Raw genomic sequence first — 17,930 nt, forward strand, 5'->3', positions numbered from 1 at the left:
GGAGAAAAACCTCACAGCCAAAAACCCCACAGCAGCTCTGGACCACACTGATGGAAACAGCCGAGGAATCCCGAATTTACTGTTGGAGTAAATGTTGTAATTTTATTCCAGTAAAAAAGTGACAGTAAATTTCCTGTTCCAGCCCATCTCCCACATCTCCCCCTAGTGTCTCTCCAGCTCCAGCTCAGAGTTTGGTGGCTTCTCTCTGGCAGATCCACTGCAATTGCAAGCCGCAGTTCTGAGGGATGATTCTGGTGCCTCTCATCTCCCCACAATCTCCAGGTTGCTCCCCGGGATCCACCTGGAACCTGTGGGTGCAGGCGATAGCCTGGGTCACCCCGGGGGTCCCTCAGGGGACATTGGGGTGCTTTCCTTGGCCCCTGATGCTCACCAGTCTCTGTCCAGGCTGGAGCCATTCAGCCATGTCCAGCCTTTCCCAGCTTCAGGCAACCAGAGCCCAACCCAGAAGCCACGTTTCTGCAGGGTGTCATTGAGGATTGCCTGGTGGAAGGACAAATGGTGACCCTGATGGCCAATGGATTGTCACCCCAAAATGGGCTCTGTGCTCATCCCAGGACTGAGACCCATTGTGTCCCTCAGAGGCACCCAGGGGTTACATGGGGAGGGGCTGATCCTGGGATTTTGGGATCCTCCTCACCCTTCCCGTGGTGCCACCAGCCTCCCAGTCCATCCCACATTCCCAACCCCAGCATTCCCTCACCAGCTCCTCCTGATCCTGCAGGACCAGCAGTGTTGCCCCCCGACTTCTGCAGTCCTCCTGGCTCTTCTTCCAAGGGTTCTGTTCAGTGGAATTCCAGTAGCACTTGGTGCCTCCCAGTGTCCAGCCCTGGGGGCAAATCCTGCATCCCTGAGCCGCTGGAAAACAGGATCAGATCTGGGTGAAATCACCAAATCCCCACTGCAGACCCAGGGAAGTGCCAGTGTTTCCCTCCCGTTTGATTCATTTGTTTCATTCCCGTTTGTTTCATTTCCATTTGCTCCCCGGAGACACCCTGAGCTGCCCTTGGGGCTCCGATCTGGGTGTGCCACGAGATTTTGGGGAAGTTTTTGGGAAAGTTGTTACCCGGTGGTTGTGACGTGCAGAAAACATCCCTGAGCTCCTGGACGACATTCTTCGGGGTTTCATTGATGTCCCCAACATTCCCATTCCCGATTTTGCAGCTTCCCGAGCACTCTGGCTGCCTGAGCAGAGCTGCAGAGGAAGGAAAGAGAGCTGAGCAGTGACAGCACCTTGCCAGCCCCAAACTGTGCAGCCCTGAGCTCCCCCTGCTCAGAGCTGTCCCCACCCACGGTGGCTTCGTGCCGGTGACAGGATGTGGCCCCTCGAGGTGTCACCGCGGCTCTGGTGCCACCTCCGAGAGCCGCAGAGCCTCTGTCCCCCTCGTGCAGCGCCGAGGCTCTGAGGCCAGGCTGAGGAGCTGCTCAGCACCCCCTGCCCCACACGGGCACAGCTGGCAGCCCTGGGTTTGGGGGGGTTTCCCCCAGCCCTGCCCCTCTGGGGGTCTCCCCGACATCCAGCAGCCATCGGGGTCTCCCTGCCGCCTGCCCGGGGGGGTTTGGGGGTGCTGGGGGTGACAACAGCCATGTGCCACCAGCTGGGCACGGGGCTGCTGGAATGGTGGCTCTGGGTGAGCCCGAGTTCAGCCCGGGGCTGTCCGACCCACCCGAGACATTTTCCCCATGGCCACACAACCCCCCGGGTCACCTCCCTGCTGTCAGGCTGTCCCCGTGTCCCCCCGTGTCCCCCCTGTCCCCTCCCCACACTCACACGAGCAGCCCAGAGCCACCACGGCCACTCCCAGCAGGACATTCCCGGTCCAGCCAGCCCCGAGCGCCACGCGGTGCCACCGAGGACAGCCTGGAGCTGCAGGGGACAGAGGGGACAGCAGGTCGCATGGTGTCACACTCTGGGATTCCCGGGGCACTGGGGGAGGAAACCCGGGAGGAATTCCCAGGGGAGGAAACCTGGAGAGGAATCCCAGAGATTCTCGGAGGAGAAATTCCGGGGAAAGATGCTTGGGGAGGAATGCCACGGGGTGAATCGCAGCGGGAAGATGCCGGAGGGAAGAATTCCTGGGGGAGAAATCCCGGGAGAAATCCTGGGGGAGAAATTCCGGGAGAAATCCCCGGGGGAGAAATCCCAGGCGGAAAAGTCCCTGGGAGGATCCGGGGTAGGATTTCCGGAGGAGGAATCCCGAGGGAGGGAATCCCAGGGGAGAAATCCCAGGCGGAAAAATCCCTGGGAGGATCCCGGGTAGGATTTCCGGAGGAGGAATCCCGAGGGAGGGAATCCCGAGGAGGAATTCCCCGGGAAGGAATCTCAATGGAGGAATTAATTAAGGAATTAGCCCCGTTTAATTGCGTCGCGGAGCGAAGCAGTGCCCGGCGCATCCAAGAAATTCAACCCCAAACCTCACCGAGATCTGATCCCAAATCTCACCGGGATGTAATCCCAAAGAGCACTGAGATCTGATCCCAAACAGCACCGGGATCTCATCCCAAATATCACTGGGATCTGATACCAAACCCCACCGGGATCTGATCCCAAACTTCACAGGGATCTGATCCCAAACCACACCGAGATCTGATCCCAAACAGCACCGAGATCTGATCCCAAATTTTACCGAGATCTAATTCCAAATCTCACCGGGATGTAATCCCAAATTTCTCTGAGATCTAATCCCAAATCTCACCAATATCTGACCCCAAACCCCACCGGGATCTGATCCCAAACTTCACAGGGATCTGATCCCAAACCTCACCGGGATCTGATCCCAAACCACACCGAGATTTGATCCCAAACAGCACCTAGATCTGATCCCAAACCCCACCTAGATCTGATCCCACCCCCAGCCCTTCCCCTCCTGCACCACCCGCGACTTTTCACAATCACAACCCCCCCAAAATCCCCCCAAATCCCCCCCAAATCCCCCCAAATCTGCACTCACAGCCCGGCTCGGGGGGCTGCAGCCTCCCCCCGCAGCGCTGCCCCTGCCCCAGCTCCAGGTCGGCATAAACGATCTCGGTGGCCATGGTGGCACCGGCGGCAGCTCCGGCTGGCCCTGGCCGAGCTGGCCGGAGCCTGCCGGGGGTCGCTAGCCCTGCCCAGCCCGGCCCCGGGCGGGGGGAGCTGAGCGGAGCCACCCCCAGAGCCCGGCCCCGGGCAAAAGCGAAACCTGCCACATCCTCCGCCTCCCAACCGGGCAGGAATTGGGGAGAAATTGTTCCTCCCGAGGGGATCGAGGAGAGTGTGGTGGCAGAAATCCTACCGCGGCTTTTCCGAGCATTAAAAATCACCCAAACTGCGTGAGTTTAACAATAAAAAAAGCCGAACTAACTCAAAATTCGGGTTGAGCAAAGCGGCGGCTTCAGCTTTTCCCCGCCTCTGTCCAATGTGCTGATTTAAGGTGGGGAAGAAAAAATCGGGTGGTTCTGAGGGAATGGTGGGATTGTTGAGGATGGAAAATGTTAAAATTCTTGGGGTTCAGCAGTGCCAAAGTCACCCCTGAGTGTCCCCAAGTGCCACAAACTCAGGGCTGTTCAATCCCTCCAGGGATGGCGAATTTCCACCTGGACAACCCTTTCCATAAAGGAATTTTCCTGATTTTCCCCCTCAAAGTCTTTCCTGGAGTTTGAATCCCACCAGGTCATCCCAAAAAACAGAGTGACCATTTGGAAATGAGGTTCTCCTTCAAGGGGAAAGGATGGAAAATGTTCCCAAGAGCTCAGAAAATCAGTTTTTCACTAATTTCTTGTTTTTAGATCACTTCCATGAGACAGTCAGCTGCTCCCCTTGGAAACCAGGATGGGACTAGATTTGTTGGAGGCAGAAAAGGTAGAAAACAACCCAAAATTACAGGAATTAAAGGTATAAAAGTGTGAGGCACCATCGCTGATGGTGCATTCGGGAGCTTTGCTCCTCTCCGAGGGGCTGAGAACCCCCCGAGGACCTCCTGAAACACCCCAAAATCACCACTTTATCCCCATTTAAGAGAAAATGACCTGGCTGAGGTGATTTTTACACTCTGCAGTGAGCACCCAGCCAAGCCAGAGCCCCATTTCCGCAGCTCCTCCGCCCTGACCCCCCCGATTTCCGTCCCTCCTGAGACAAACATCACCCAAAGCTCTTTTTCCACCCCATAAATGGCCTTGAGGCGCTGGTGGTCGCTGTCCCCCCTGAGAGCAAAGGCGTCTCTTGTGGTCAGCAGTGTGAAACATCACAAGGCTGCACTGGGGCAGCTTTTTCAGGTCTTTGGGGAGGCTGATCGTGAAAAAAAAAATGATTCTAGAATTGGGAATGTTGTTTTTCGTGGGAAATTCCTCCCTCCTTGCAGCCTGAGCTCACCTGAGCAGAGGGACTGGAATCTTCCAGAATTTTCCTTTTCTCCATCAGGGAGGCAGATTGAAGCACAAGCCAGCAGTGCCAAGGGGAGGGGAAGAGGGGGAGAAAGGAGGATCTCTCCACAGGTGAAGAGGCTCAAAAATAATTTTTCCTCAGAATGAACAAAACCAAACTGATTTGGGAGCTCCCAGCAGAGCCTCTTTGCCAGCCCAGCTGAAGCCCTCACGGGGCTGCCGGCTCTGAGGGGACACGAGGGACATGGGAGGGGGATGGAGAAACATTTAATGCAAAAGAAATAAAATAATGAAGGAGATAAAAACCGCAAAATCCGCACCGCAATTGGGGTCGCGTCAGGAGCGGAGACATCTCAACGCTGAGGGGATGAGGCAGGATCGCCCCTCAGAGCCGCTCTGGCCAATCAGCGCGTGAGAATGATGAGTGACAGGAGAATCAGCCAATCAGAATGAGCGGTGGGCTTTGGGCGGGAACATCAGCCAATGGGGTGAGAGGCGGGCTTTGCATGGGGTATAAAACGGTCCGTGAGGGGAGTGAAGCTTCCAGACCTTTCCTCAAAATGTCGGGAGAGGAATGAAGGTCTGGAATGTTCCAGGACGGTCAGGAGGCTGAGAAACTGCCATGGGTGAGTCTGGGATGGAGCCCCAGCAGGACCCCAACCTGGAATTTTGTGGAGAAATCCCATTTTTCACCTTTTATTCTGGGAACCTCCCTTGGAATGGAGAATCTGATCCACCTCCTTCCCCACCAAATCCCAGTTCCTCACTCCAAGAATCTGCTTTTCCCTTTGGAATTCCTCATTTTCTTCCCAACACTTCAACTTGGTTTTTTCCTCAAAACATGGTTTTTATTATAAAAAAATGCCACCCTTCCCCAATCTGTTTTTTTCTTGAAAAAGAAAACGTCCAAAAATCCTAAATTTCCAAAAGAAACCCTCAGATTTTTCCCCCTCATGACACCTCAGGTTTAAGCAAAACCCAGGTTTTTTTTTCAAAGGATTAGGGGGTTTTGGGACCCCAAATTTTGGGGAGCAAAGTTCAGGGGTTTTGGGACCCCAAATTTAAGGATTTTGATGATTTTGGGATCCCAAACTGCAGGATTTTTGGGTTTTCGGGGTCAGCCGTTGTGTTTCTGTCGCTTCCAGAAGCGTTTGATGTCGGGGAGCCCCAAGGACCCCAAAGTCTGGGGGTTTTGGGACCCCAAATCTTGAGATTTTGGTGAAATTGGGACCCCAAATGTCAGGATTTTGGCGATTTTAGGATCCCAACCTGCGGGATTTTTTGGATTTTGGGTTTTTTGGGGTCAGCCGTTGTGTTTTTGCCGTTTCCAGAAGCGTTTGACGTCGGGGTGACCAGCAGGAGTGACCACCATGAGGCGCCTCCCGGGGTTCTCGAACACCAACACCCCCAAATTCCTGGCGTGATCCCGCAGGACCTCGAAATCCACCTGGGACAGGAACTGGTTGTACAGAACACCTGGGGACAGGATTTGGGGTCAGGGACAGGTCAGGGCGTCACCTCCCCCCTTGGGGACATCCCCAGGGTGTCACCTTCCCCTTTTGGGGTGTCACCTCCCTGTTTTTGGGGACTATCCTGAATTTTGGGGTGCCTGGAATCCCAAATTTCGGGGCTTTGGGATCTCAGATTTCAGGGATTTGGGATCCCAGATTTCAGGATCCACTTGGGGACACGGCCTGGGTGTCACCTCCCCCTTGGGGACACTTTAGGGCCATACTGGGGACACCTTGTGGACACCCTGGGGACACTTTAGAGCCACATCGGGGACACTCTGGTGACACTTTGGGGCCCCCCTGAGGACACTCTGGGGAGACTCTAAGGACACCTTTGGGGACACTTTGGTGACACCTTGGGGACACTTTAGGGACACCCTAAGAACACTTTGGTGACACTCTGGCGACACCTAGCGGACACTTTGGGGACACCTTGTGGATACTTTGGTGACACTTAAGGGCCACCCTGAGGACACCTTGGGGCCACTTTGGTGACACTTTGGTGACACTTTGGGGACACTCTGGGGACACTCACCATCGGAGAAGCGCAGTCGGTCTCTCTCGAGCTCCCAGAGCCTGATCTGGTCAGTGATGGTTGGGGGCAGCACTGGGGTCTGTGACAGAGGGGACAGTTTGGGGACACTGGGGACAGTTTGGGGACATTGGGGACAATGTCCCCTGATGGATTTGGGGTCTCTCACCTGTTTGGCCATCACAGGATGAGCTCGAGTGCGCAGGAAGTGAATGATCTGGGGGGGAAGAGAGATGTCACTGGGGGTCACCCATGTCCCCTCAGTGTCCCCATTGATGTCCCCAGTGTCACCTGGTCAGCGGTGATCCCGTTGGCAATGGCTGCCTGCACGCTGTCCCTTGTCACCTGGGCCACCACGAGGTTGGGGAATCGATAGAGGAGCTCCGAGAAGAGAGCGATGAGTGCCACCTGCAGCTCCGAGTCTGGGGACAGTGGGGACATTGGGGACATTGGGGACATCAGTGGGGACAGCGAGGACATTGGGGGGATTGGGGATATGGAGGGGATTGGGGACACATTGGGGACATTGGGGATATTTGGGACATTAGAGACATTAATGGGGACATTGAGGGGATTGGGGACACATTGGGGATATTTGGGACATTGGGGACATTAATGGGGACATTGAGGGGATTAGGGACATTGGGGACATTAAGGGGATGGGGGACATTTGAATACAAGGACATTGGGGGGACCAAGGGTGACAAGGAGGTGGCGTAGAGGTGACAGTGGAGTCCCAGGGGGTGACAGAGAGTGACAAGAGGTGACAAAAGGTGTCCCAGGGGTGACAGGTGACACAGAATGACAGGGAGGTGACAGGGGGTGTTCCAGGGCTGTCCCCAGGGTGTCCCCATTGTCCCCAGGGTGTCCCCATTGTCCCCAGGCTGTCCCCACTGTCACCTGTGTAGGCGTAGATGCGATAGTTTGTCTCCACCAGGACGAAGCCGTGGCTGTCAGGCTCTGTCCCCGATGTCCCCAGTGTCCCCAGCGATGTCCCCCCAGCTGTCCCCGCTGTCCCCGAGGCCAGGGCGATGGCCAGGCGGGTGGGGTAGAACCGCCGGGACTTCCGCTGGGGACAGAGGTGTCACCAGGGGTCACAGGATGTCCCCAAGGTCAAACAAAGATGTCCCCAATGTCCCTGATGGCCCCAAGGTTACAGAGGTGTCCCCATTGATGTCCCCAAGGTCACACAGGGTCACACCAGGCTGTCACCAAGGTCCCCAAGGTCACACAGAGATGTCCCCCATGTCCCTGATGTCCCCAAGGTTCCACAGAGGTGTCCTCAATGATGTCCCCAGGGTCCCCAAAGGAATCAAGGATGTCCCCAATGTCACACTCAGGACACTCAGTGGTCCCCAAAACTCTCAGCAGTGTCCCCAAGGTCACCCAGGAATGTCCCCAAGGCCACACTGGGTCAGGGAATGACTTCCCAGTCCCTCCCAGTCCATCCCAGTTCCCCTTTTCTCCCCAAATCCCCATTTTTCACCCCAAAATCCCCATTTTTCACCCTAAAACTGCCATGATTTTCCCTCCCAGTCCATTCCCAGTCCCTCCCAGTCCATTCCCAGTCCCTCCCAGTGCTCCCAGTTCACCTTCCTCTGGAACACCAGTCCAAACTCCCGCAGGTGCTGCAGGAAGGTCAGCAGGGAGTCACTCATGCCTTCCACGGAGTAGTCCTAGACCAGTTCAGCCCAGTTCACACCAGTTTGGGCCAATAACGACCCAGGAACCTCCCCAGTAACATCCCAGTAACCCCCAGTAATCTCCCAGTCACTTCCCAGTTCATCCCAGTAACCCCAGCCCTCCCTGGACTAGTTTTGGAACCTCCCAGTTCATCCCAGTTCAAACCAGTAACCTCCCAGTAACTCCCCAGTGACCTCCCAGTAATCTCCCAGTCACTTCCCAGTTCATTCCAGTAAAACCAACCATCCACAGGATAGTCCTGGAATGCTCCCAGTTCACACCAGTAACCTCCCAGTCCCTCCCAGTAACCTCCCAGTCCATCCCAGTTCATCCCAGTCCCTCCCAGTAACTTCCTAGTCCATCCCAGTCCCTCCCAGTAACTTCCCAGTCCCTCCCAGTCCATCCCAGTCCCTCCCAGTTTATTCCCAGTTCCTCCCAGTCCATCCCAGTCCCTCCCAGTCCATCCCAATCCATTCCCAGTCCATCCCAGTCCCACCTTGCCCAGGGTAGAGAAGCTCAACTGGAACAAGAAGGACAAAATCTCCACCAAATCCATTCCTCGTGCCTGGAGGGGAATTTGGGGAATTTTTGGGGATTTTTTTGGACTTTTTAGGAGATTTTTTAGAAATTATTTAAAAATTATTTTTAAGGGGATTTAAAAAAAAAAATTTATGGATTTTTTAGAGGATTTTTTTTTATTTTTAAGAGATTTTTTGCAGATTTTTAGGGGACTCTTATTGGGATTTTTAGGAGAATTTTTTTTTTTTTTTGCATTTTTGTAGGGGATTTTTTGGGAGATTTTTTTTCTTTATTTTGGGGGATTTTTAGGGATTTTTTTTTGCAATTTTTTAGGGAATCTTTTTTTTTATTTTTAGGGGATTATGTTGCGATTTTTTAGGGGATTTTTGGGGAATACTTTAGCTGATTTTGGGGGATTTTTAGGTGATTTTATTGCAATTTTTAATGGAATTTTTTAGTAGATTTTTTGTGGATTTTTTAGGGCATTATATTGCGATTTTTAAGGGATTTTGTGAGATTTTTTTGCCAACATTTAAGGGATTTTTAGGTGATTTTATTGCAAGTTTTAATGGAATTTTTTAGCAGATTTTTTAGGGCATTATATTGTGATTTTTAAGGGATTTTGTGGGATTTTTTGCCGACTTTTAAGGGATTTTTAAAAGGCTTTTTTGCAATTTTTTGGGGAGATTTTGGGAGATTTTTTGGAGAACCTTAAGATATTTTTTGGGGATATTTTTTGGGATATTTCAATATATTTTAGGGTATTTTTCTCTCTCACCTCAGCCCCTCGCAGATACTGCAGGATGAAGAACCAAAGCTGAGCTGGAGTGTCGAGCAGGAGGAACTGAAACCCTGCAGAGGTGATGCAGGGAGCTTCCCCTCCCTCACTGGGACCCCAAAATTTGGGGAGAAAAGAGTCAAAAAACACCCCAAAACCAGGAACCCCAAAATTCCCACAGATTCCCACAAAAATCCCAAAAAATTCCCACCAAAACCCACAAAATTCCCACTAATTTTGCCCCAAAAACCCAAAAAAAATCCAATTTTTCACCAAAAAAAGGATGAAATGGAGCTCCTTACCCTCACTGGGACCCCAAAATTTGGGGAGAAAGAGTTAAAAATCACCCAAAAAACCAGGAAACCCAAAATTACCCCAAATTCCCACAAAATTCCTCCTAAATCCACCCCAAATCTCCCTTAAATGCTCCCAAATCTCCTCCAAACCTCCCCAAGATGCCCCAAAATCCCCCAAATTTCCCCCAAAATCCTCCCCAAATCCCCCAAAATTCTTCAAAATTCTTCCCAAATCTCCCAAAATCCTCCTCAAATCCCCTCCAAACTCACCAAAATCCCCCAAAGTTCCCCCCAAACTTTAAAATTCCCCAAATTCTTTGAAATTCTTCCCAAATCCTCCCAAAATCCCCCAAATTCTTTCCAAATCCCCGAAAGTCTTCCAAATCCTTCCAAAACCCCTCAGGATCCCCAAAATCCCCAAAATCCCCCAAAAAACCTCTCAGAAACCCCCAAAATCCCTCCAAATCCCCCCAGATTCTCCCAAAATTCCCAAAATTTCCCAAATTTCCCCCAAACCTCTTCATCAGCCCAGCCTGGACCAGCAGCTGTGCCAAATCCTGACTCACAGCAGCACTTGGGGAGCCAACCATGAAATGGAGAACCACCTGGAAATGGGGTCAGGGACCCAAAAATCCCAAAATCACCAAAAAAATGGGGTTCAGGATCTTTGGGACCCAAAAAAACCCCAAAGTCCTCCCCAAAATCCTCACAAAAACACAAAAATCCCTTGAAAATCTATAAAAATTCCCCAAAATTCCTCCCACCATGAAATGGAAAACCACCTGGAAGTGAGATCAGGAACCAAAAATCCCCAAATCAACCCCAAAATTAAAAAAAAAAGGGGTTTAGCTTCTTTGGGACCCCAAAAAACCCCAAAATCCTCCCCAAAATCCTCCCCAAAATCCCATAAAAAACATAAAATTCCCCCAAATTCCTCCCACCATGAAATGGAGAACCACCTGGAAATGAGGTCAGGAACCCAAAAATCCCAAAATCAACCCCAAAATCCCCCAAAAAATCTGGGTCAGTTTCTCTAGGAGCCCAAAACCCCCAAAATTCCTCACAAAACCCACAAAAATCTTCACAAAAACCACAAAAATTCCCCCAAAATATCCCACTGTGAAGTGCAAAACTTCCTAGAAATGAGGTCAGGGTGCCAAAAATCCCAAAATCAACCCCAAAACCACCAAAATCACCCAAAATAGCAAAAAATCCTCCCCAAATCGACACAATTCTCCTCCAAATCCTTCAAAATCCCCCTAAATTTTCATCAAATCCCCCCAAAACCCCCAAAAATCCACAGAAATCCTCAAATCCCCTAAAAATCCCTCCTAAACCCTCTCAGAAACCCCAAAAATTTTCAAAAATTCCCCCAAAATCCTCCTAAAATAATAAAAAATACCCCCAACCCCCCAATTCTCTCAAAATCCACCCAAAATAAAAACCTAAAACCCCAATCCAAAGAAATCCCCCCAAAAATCCCTAAAAATCCCCTAAAAATCCCCAAAAATGCCCAAAAAATCCCCAAAAATTCCCTAAAAATCAAAAAAAATTCCCTAAAAATCCCCAAAAATTCCCTAAAAACCCCCCAAAAAAATCACCAAAATTTCCCAAAAATCCCCAAAATTCCCCCCAAAATCTCACCTCCCACCTCTCCTCGGCGTATTTATCCAGGGCAGGAACATCCCTGGCGTGTCTGTCGGGTCCCAGCGGGGCTGTGTCATCTGACCAGGCTTTGCCCCTAAAAAAAAACCCAAAATCCGAGCTTCTGAGGGGCTTGGGACCCCAAAAATCCCCAAAAAACCCCAAAAATCATCCAAAAAACCCAAAAACCACCCAAAAACCCCCAAAACCACCCCAAAAATCCTCTAGGTAAAGAGATTTTGGGAAATGTCCCCAAAAAATTTGTTATAATCTCAGATTTTGGCATTTCTAAAATTCCCACCCAGGCTTTGCCCCTAAAAAAACCCCAAAATCTGAGCTTCTGAAGGGCTTGGGACCCCAAAAAAAACCAAAAACCACCCAAAAAACCCCAAAAAAACACACCCCAAAAAACCCTCATTTTTTTCTTTCGTTCTCTCCCTATTTTCCTCCAATTTTTCCCCAAATTCCCCATTTTTCCCAAATTTTCCCCTCAGTTTCTCCCTTTTTTCTCAATTTTTCTCCCATTTTTTCTCCATTTCCTCCCAATTTCTTCCCCATTTTTTCCTCATTTTCCCCAATTTCCCTCCCCATTTTCCACCCATTTTTTCCCAATTTTCCCCAAAATTTCTCCCCCAATTTTCCCCCAAAATTTCCCTAAATTTCCCCTAAATTTCCCCAAATTTTTCCCCATTTTCCTCCCACTTTCCCCCAAAATTTCCCCCAAAATTTCCCCCAATTTCCCCAATTTCCTCCAAAATTCCCCCAATTTTTCTCCATTTTCCCCAAATTTTTCCTAAATTTCCCCCAAAATTTCCCCAATTTTTCCCCAAAATTTCCCCCAAATTTCCCCAAAGCTTCCCTAAATTTTTCCCCATTTCCCCAAAGTTCCCCCAATTTTTCCCCATTTCCCCCAAAATTTCCCCCAAAATTTCAATTTTCCCCATTTCCCAAAATTTCAAAATTCAATTTTTCTCCATTTCCCTTCCCCCAATATTCCCCTTTTTCTCCATTTCCAAATTCCCCAATTTTTCTCCATTTCCCCCAAAATTCCTAATTTTCTCTTTCCTCAAATTTTCCCCAAAATTTCCCTCCAATTTTTCCCCAAAATTTCCCCCCATTTTTTCCCAAAATTTCCCCAAATTTTTCCCCAAAATCCCCCCAAATTTCCCTGCCCAGACTCACCCCCCCAGCAGAGCCACCCTGAGGTTCTGTCGGAAATTGGGGTGAAGAGCAACTCCGGGGAGACCTCCAGGGAGGGTGTGGGGATGCCAAATTCGGAGCTCCAGCAGCACCTCCTGGCTCTGCTCCAGCTCCCTGTGGGATTTAAATCATAAAAAACCCCAAAAATACCCCAAAACCCCAAAAAACCCCATGAAAATACCCCAAAACAAAAAAAAATCCCATTAAAATACTCCAAAAACCAAAAAATACCCCAAAACCTCCCCAAAAAAACACAAAACAACCCAAAAAAATCCCAAGGCAGCACCTCCTGGCTCTGCTCCAGCTCTCTGTAGGATTTAGGTTAAAAGAATCCCAAAAATAACGCAAAATCCCCCAAAAAAACCTATTAAAATACCCCAAAACCAAAAAAACCCCATAAAAATACCCCAAAATACCCAAAAACTATGACAAAAAACCCAAAAATACGATAAGATTACAACAAAAAAAACCAGGAGGATGTGGGGAAGAAAATTCTGAGGTGAAAAACCCCAAAAATTCCCCAAAAAACCCCCAAAACAACCCTAAAAATATCCCAAGGCAGCACCTCCTGGCTCTCTGTGAAATCCTGGGGTAAAAAAAACCCCCAAAAAACCCCAAAATGATCCAAAAACCCCACAAAAAATACACCCAAATCAACCCAGCACCCCCAAAAACCCCAAATTTCCCCCAAAATCTCCCAAAATTCCCCAAATTCTCCACCTGCTGTGCTCCTTTTTGACCCAGAGCCTCGAAAAAATCACTCAGGGACACCAAAATCCACCCCAAAACCACCCAAATCCACCCCAAAACACCCAGGACCTACCAAAAAAACCCCAAATCCACCCAAAAAACCCCAAAAATCCCCAAATTTCCACCAAATTCCCACCTGCTGTGCTCCTTTTTCACCCAGAGCCTCGAAAAAACCACTCAGGGACCCCAAAATCCACCCCAAATCCACCCCAAAACCATCCCAGGACTCCCCAAAATCCACCCAGGACACCCCAAAAAATTCCAAAAACCCCAAAAATCCCCAAATTTCCCCCAAATTCCCACCTGCTGTGCTCCTTTTTGACCCAAAGCCCCACAGCAGCCTGAGGCAGAGGTTGATCCAAAAACAGCATCCTCATGATTCCAGCCTGGGCCAGCCCTGGCAGCTCCCTGGGGAGGAAAATTTGGGGTTTGGGATCCCAAAAAACCCTAAAAACCACCCCAGAAACCCTAAAAACCACCTCTGACCCCAAAAACCACCCCAAAATCCCCCTTAAATCCATCAAAAACTGCCCCAAAGTCATCAGAAATTGCCCCAAATCCCAGTCTGGCAGCTCCCTGGGGGGTGAAATTTGGGGTTTGGGATCCCAAAACACCCTAAAAACCAGCCCAGAAACCCTAAAAACCACCCCAAAAAACCCCCATCCCCAAAAACCAACCAAAATCCCCACAAATTCACCACAAATCCATCAAAAACCACCACAAAATCATCAAAAACTGCCCCAAATCCCAGTCTGGGAGCTCCCTGGGGGGCAAAATTTGGGGTTTGGGATCCCAAAAAACCCTAAAAACCACCCCAAAAAAACCCCACCCACCTCTGACCCCAAAAACCACCCCAAAAACCCCTAAAATCCATAAAAAACCACCACAAATTCATCCAAAATAGTCCTAAATCCCAGCCTGGGCCAGACCTAGGAGCTCCCTGGGGGGGAAAATTTGGGGTTTGGGATCCAAAAAAACCCTAAAAATCACCCCAGAAACCCTAAAAACCACCTCTGACCCCAAAACCCACCCAAAATTCAACAATATCCACCCCAAATTGATCAGAAATTGCCCCAAATCCCAGCCTGGGCCAGCCCTGGCAGCTCCCTGGGGGGGAAAATTTGGGGTTTGGGATCCCAAAAAACCCTAAAAACCACCCCAGAAACCCTAAAAACCACCTCTGACCCCAAAAACCCCTTAAATCCAATTAAAAACTGCCCCAAATCCATCAGAAATTGCCCCAAATCCCAGCCTGGGCCAGCCCTGGCAGCTCCCTGGGGGGAAAATTTGGGGTTTGGGATCCCAAAAAACCCTAAAAACCACCCCAGAAACCCTAAAAACCACCTCTGACCCCAAAACCCACCCAAAATACATCAATATCCACCCCAAACTGATCAGAAATTGCCCCAAATCCCAGCCTGGGCCAGCCCTGGGAACTCCCTGGGGGGGAAAATTTGGGGTTTGGGATCCAAAAAACCCTAAAAACCACCCCAAAAAAACCCCATCCCTAAAAACCACCCAAAATTCATCAAAATCCACCCCAAATTGATCAGAAATTGCCCCAAATCCCAGCCTGGACCTGCCCTGGCAGCTCCCTGGGGGGGAAAATTTGGGGTTTGGGATCCAAAAAAAATCCTAAAAATCATCCCAAAAACCACCCCAAAAACCCTAAAAACCACCTCTGACCCCAAAAACCACCCCAAAATCCCCCTTAAATCCATCAAAAACTGCCCCAAAGTCATCAGAAATTGCCCCAAATCCCAGTCTGGCAGCTCCCTGGGGAGCAAAATTTGGGGTTTGGGATCCCAAAAAACCCTAAAAACCACCCCAAAAAAACCTCTGACCGCAAAAACCACCCAAAATTCATCAAAATCCACCCCCAATTGATCAGAAATTGCCCCAAATCCCAGCCTGGGCCAGCCCTGGCAGCTCCCTGGAGGGAAAATTTGGGGTTTGGGATCCCAAAAAACCCTAAAAACCACCCCAGAAACCCTAAAAACCACCTCTGACCCCAAAAAACACCCAAAATCCACCCTAAATCCATCAAAAAACACCACAAATTCATCCAAAATTGTCCTAAATCCCAGCCTGGGCCAGCCCTGGCAGCTCCCTGGTGGGGAAATTTGGGGTTTGGGAGCCCAAAAAACCCTAAAAATCACCCCAAAAACCCCATCCCCAAAAACCACCCCAAATTCATCAAAAACCACCCCAAATCCATCCTAAATTGCCCCAAATCCTGGTTTAGGAATAGAAATAATTAGTTTTTTTTGGGATTATTGGAGTTTTTTAGGATTATTGAGGTTTTTTGGGATGGTGAGGGTTATTTGGGGTGACCTTATTAGGATTTTGGGGTATTTGGTGTTATTTGGAGTGGATTTGTTGAGGATTTTTGGTTATTTTGGGATTTTGGGTACAATTTTTAGGGTTTCTCACCTGAACACAGCCAGGCAGGTAGCAGAGTGCCCATAAAAGGTAGTTTTGGGATATTTTAGGATATATTTTTAGGATTTCTCACCTGAATACAGCCAGACAGGTAGCTGGATGTCCATAGAAGGTAATTTTGGGTAGATTTTTTGGAATTTTGGGTACAATTTTTTAGGATTTCTCACCTGAACACAGCCAGACAGGTAGCAGAGTGCCCATAAAAGGTAGTTTTGGGATATTTTAGGATATATTTTTAGGATTTCTCACCTGAATACAGCCAGGCAGGTAACTGGATGTCCATAGGAGGTAATTTTGGGTAGATTTTTTGGGATTTTGGGTACAATTTTTTAGGATTTCTCACCTGAACACAACCAGACAGGCAGCTGGGTGCCCATAAAGGGGAATTTTGGGATATTTTAGGATATATTTTTTGGGATTTCTCACCTGAACACAGCCAGACAGGTGGCAGGATGTCCATAACAGGTAACTTTAGGATTATTTATGATAATTTTTTTAGGATTTCTCACCTGAACACAGCCAGGCAGGTAGCTGGGTGCCCATGGAAGGTAATTTTGGGTAGATTTTTTGGGATTTTGGGTACAATTTTTGGGGTTTCTCACCTGAACACAGCCAGGCAGGTGGCTGGGTGCCCAGAGAAGGTAATTTTGGGTACAATTTTTGGGGTTTCTCACCTGAACACGGCCAGGCAGGTAGCTGGATGTCCAGAGAAGGTAATTTTGGGATATTTTAGGATAATATTTTTAGGGTTTCTCACCTGAACACAGCCAGACAGGTAGCAGGGTGCCCATAAATGATTATTTAGGATAATATTTTTAGGATTTCTCGCCTGAACACGGCCAGGCAGGCAGCAGGGTGCCCTTAGAAGGTAATTTAGGATATTTTTTGGGGATTTCTCACCTGAACATGGCCAGGCAGGTAGCTGGATGTCCATAGAAGATAATTTTGGGTAGATTTTTTGGGATTTTGGGTACAATTTTTTAGGATTTCTCACCTGAACACAGCCAGGCAGGTAGCTGGGTGCCCATAACAGGTAATTTTAGGATTATTTATGATAATTTTTTTAGGATTTCTCACTTGAACACAGCCAGGCAGGTGGCAGGATGTCCATAACAGGTAATTTTAGGATTATTTATGATAATTTTTTTAGGATTTCTCACCTGAACACAGCCAGGCAGGTGGCTGGGTGCCCAGAGAAGGTAATTTTGGGTACAATTTTTGGGATTTCTCACCTGAACGCGGCCAGGCAGGTAGCTGGATGTCCAGAGAAGGTAATTTTGGGATATTTTAGGATATATTTTTAGGATTTCTCACCTGAACACGGCCAGGCAGGTAGCAGGGTGCCCATAGAAGGTAATTTAGGATTATTTAGGATATATTTTTAGGATTTCTCACCTGAACACAGCCAGACAGGTAGCTGGGTGCCCATAAAAGGTAATTTTGGGTAGATTTTTGGGGATTTTTGGTACAATTTTTAGGATTTCTCACCTGAGCACAGCCAGGCAGGTAGCAGGGTGCCCTTAGAAGGTAATTTAGGATATTTTTTGGGGTTTCTCACCTGAACATGGCCAGACAGGTAGCTGGGTGCCCATAGAAGGTAATTTTGGGATATTTTAGGATATATTTTTAGGATTTCTCACCTGAACACGGCCAGGCAGGTAGCTGGGTGCCCATAGAAGGTAATTTAGGATTATTTAGGATAATATTTTTGGGGTTTCTCACCTGAACACGGCCAGGCAGGTAGCAGGGTGCCCGTAGAGCCGATCCAGGGTCGGGGGGCTCAACCCCCTCAGGAACTCCTGCAGGTTCTTACATTGCAGCTGCACTCGGCCCGGGGGGCGTGGCGGGGGCGTGGCTTGTTCCATCCCACCTGGGGACACGCCCAGCTCACCTGGGCACACCTGGGGACACGCCCAGCTCACCTGGGGACACCTGGGGACACGCCCAGCTCACCTGGGCACACCTGGGGACACACCCAGCTCACCTGGGCACACCTGGGGACACGCCCAGCTCACCTGGGGACACGCCCAGCTCACCTGGGGACACGCCCAGCTCACCTGGGGACACGCCCATTGCCCCCTAATTACCATCATTGCCCCCAACCCCTAATTACTTCTCTATATTCCAGTTAAACCCCCAAATTCTAATTACCCCTCAGCCCCTAATTACTGCTATATTCTTCATTAAGCCCCCAGACC

At 49.5% G+C, this 17,930-nt stretch overlaps 2 protein-coding genes across 9 annotated transcripts in view; both read right to left on the minus strand.

Moving 5' to 3' along the window:
- LOC146421561 (killer cell lectin-like receptor subfamily B member 1B allele A) overlaps positions 1-3,394 on the minus strand; it is a 76,741-nt gene extending 73,347 nt beyond the window's left edge. Inside the window, exons 1-6 of one of the 2 annotated variants that reach the window (XM_085047296.1) lie at positions 2,970-3,394; positions 1,790-1,885; positions 1,085-1,213; positions 722-876; positions 392-501; positions 76-308 (exon numbers count right to left, since the gene is read on the minus strand). In XM_085047296.1, the coding sequence (XP_084903422.1) occupies positions 185-308; positions 392-501; positions 722-876; positions 1,085-1,213; positions 1,790-1,885; positions 2,970-3,054 (699 nt within the window). In that variant the 5' untranslated portion in view covers positions 3,055-3,394 and the 3' untranslated portion in view covers positions 76-184. Of the gene's footprint in view, positions 1-75; positions 309-391; positions 502-721; positions 877-1,084; positions 1,214-1,789; positions 1,886-2,969 lie in introns of those variants that run through there. The other variant, XM_085047295.1, reaches the window with a different exon arrangement.
- Positions 3,395-5,275: 1,881 nt separating this feature from the next.
- GTF2H4 (general transcription factor IIH subunit 4) lies at positions 5,276-17,840 on the minus strand. 7 transcript variants are annotated; one of them, XM_085047240.1, is made up of 15 exons: positions 17,727-17,830; positions 17,665-17,685; positions 17,455-17,623; positions 13,594-13,698; positions 12,523-12,654; positions 11,341-11,437; positions 10,213-10,301; positions 9,401-9,509; positions 8,600-8,668; positions 8,013-8,096; positions 7,321-7,489; positions 6,712-6,842; positions 6,590-6,637; positions 6,424-6,502; positions 5,276-5,853 (listed from the first exon to the last, which is right to left on the minus strand). In XM_085047240.1, exons 1-15 carry the CDS (start codon positions 17,803-17,805, stop codon positions 5,681-5,683), a joined length of 1,554 nt encoding a protein of 517 aa, XP_084903366.1. In that variant the 5' UTR covers positions 17,806-17,830; the 3' UTR covers positions 5,276-5,680. The 7 variants fall into 7 exon arrangements, with proteins under 7 accessions (XP_084903366.1, XP_084903365.1, XP_084903368.1 ...); XM_085047239.1 differs by having other exon boundaries at positions 17,455-17,602; positions 17,655-17,685; XM_085047242.1 differs by lacking the exon at positions 13,594-13,698 and having other exon boundaries at positions 17,455-17,602; positions 17,655-17,685; positions 17,727-17,840.
- Between the last annotated feature and the right edge of the window lie 90 nt (positions 17,841-17,930).

The sequence above is a fragment of the Lichenostomus cassidix genome, unplaced genomic scaffold (assembly GCF_008360975.1).
Source record: "Lichenostomus cassidix isolate B80296 unplaced genomic scaffold, HeHo_3.0 HiC_scaffold_33, whole genome shotgun sequence".
Lineage (NCBI taxonomy): Eukaryota > Metazoa > Chordata > Aves > Passeriformes > Meliphagidae > Lichenostomus > Lichenostomus cassidix.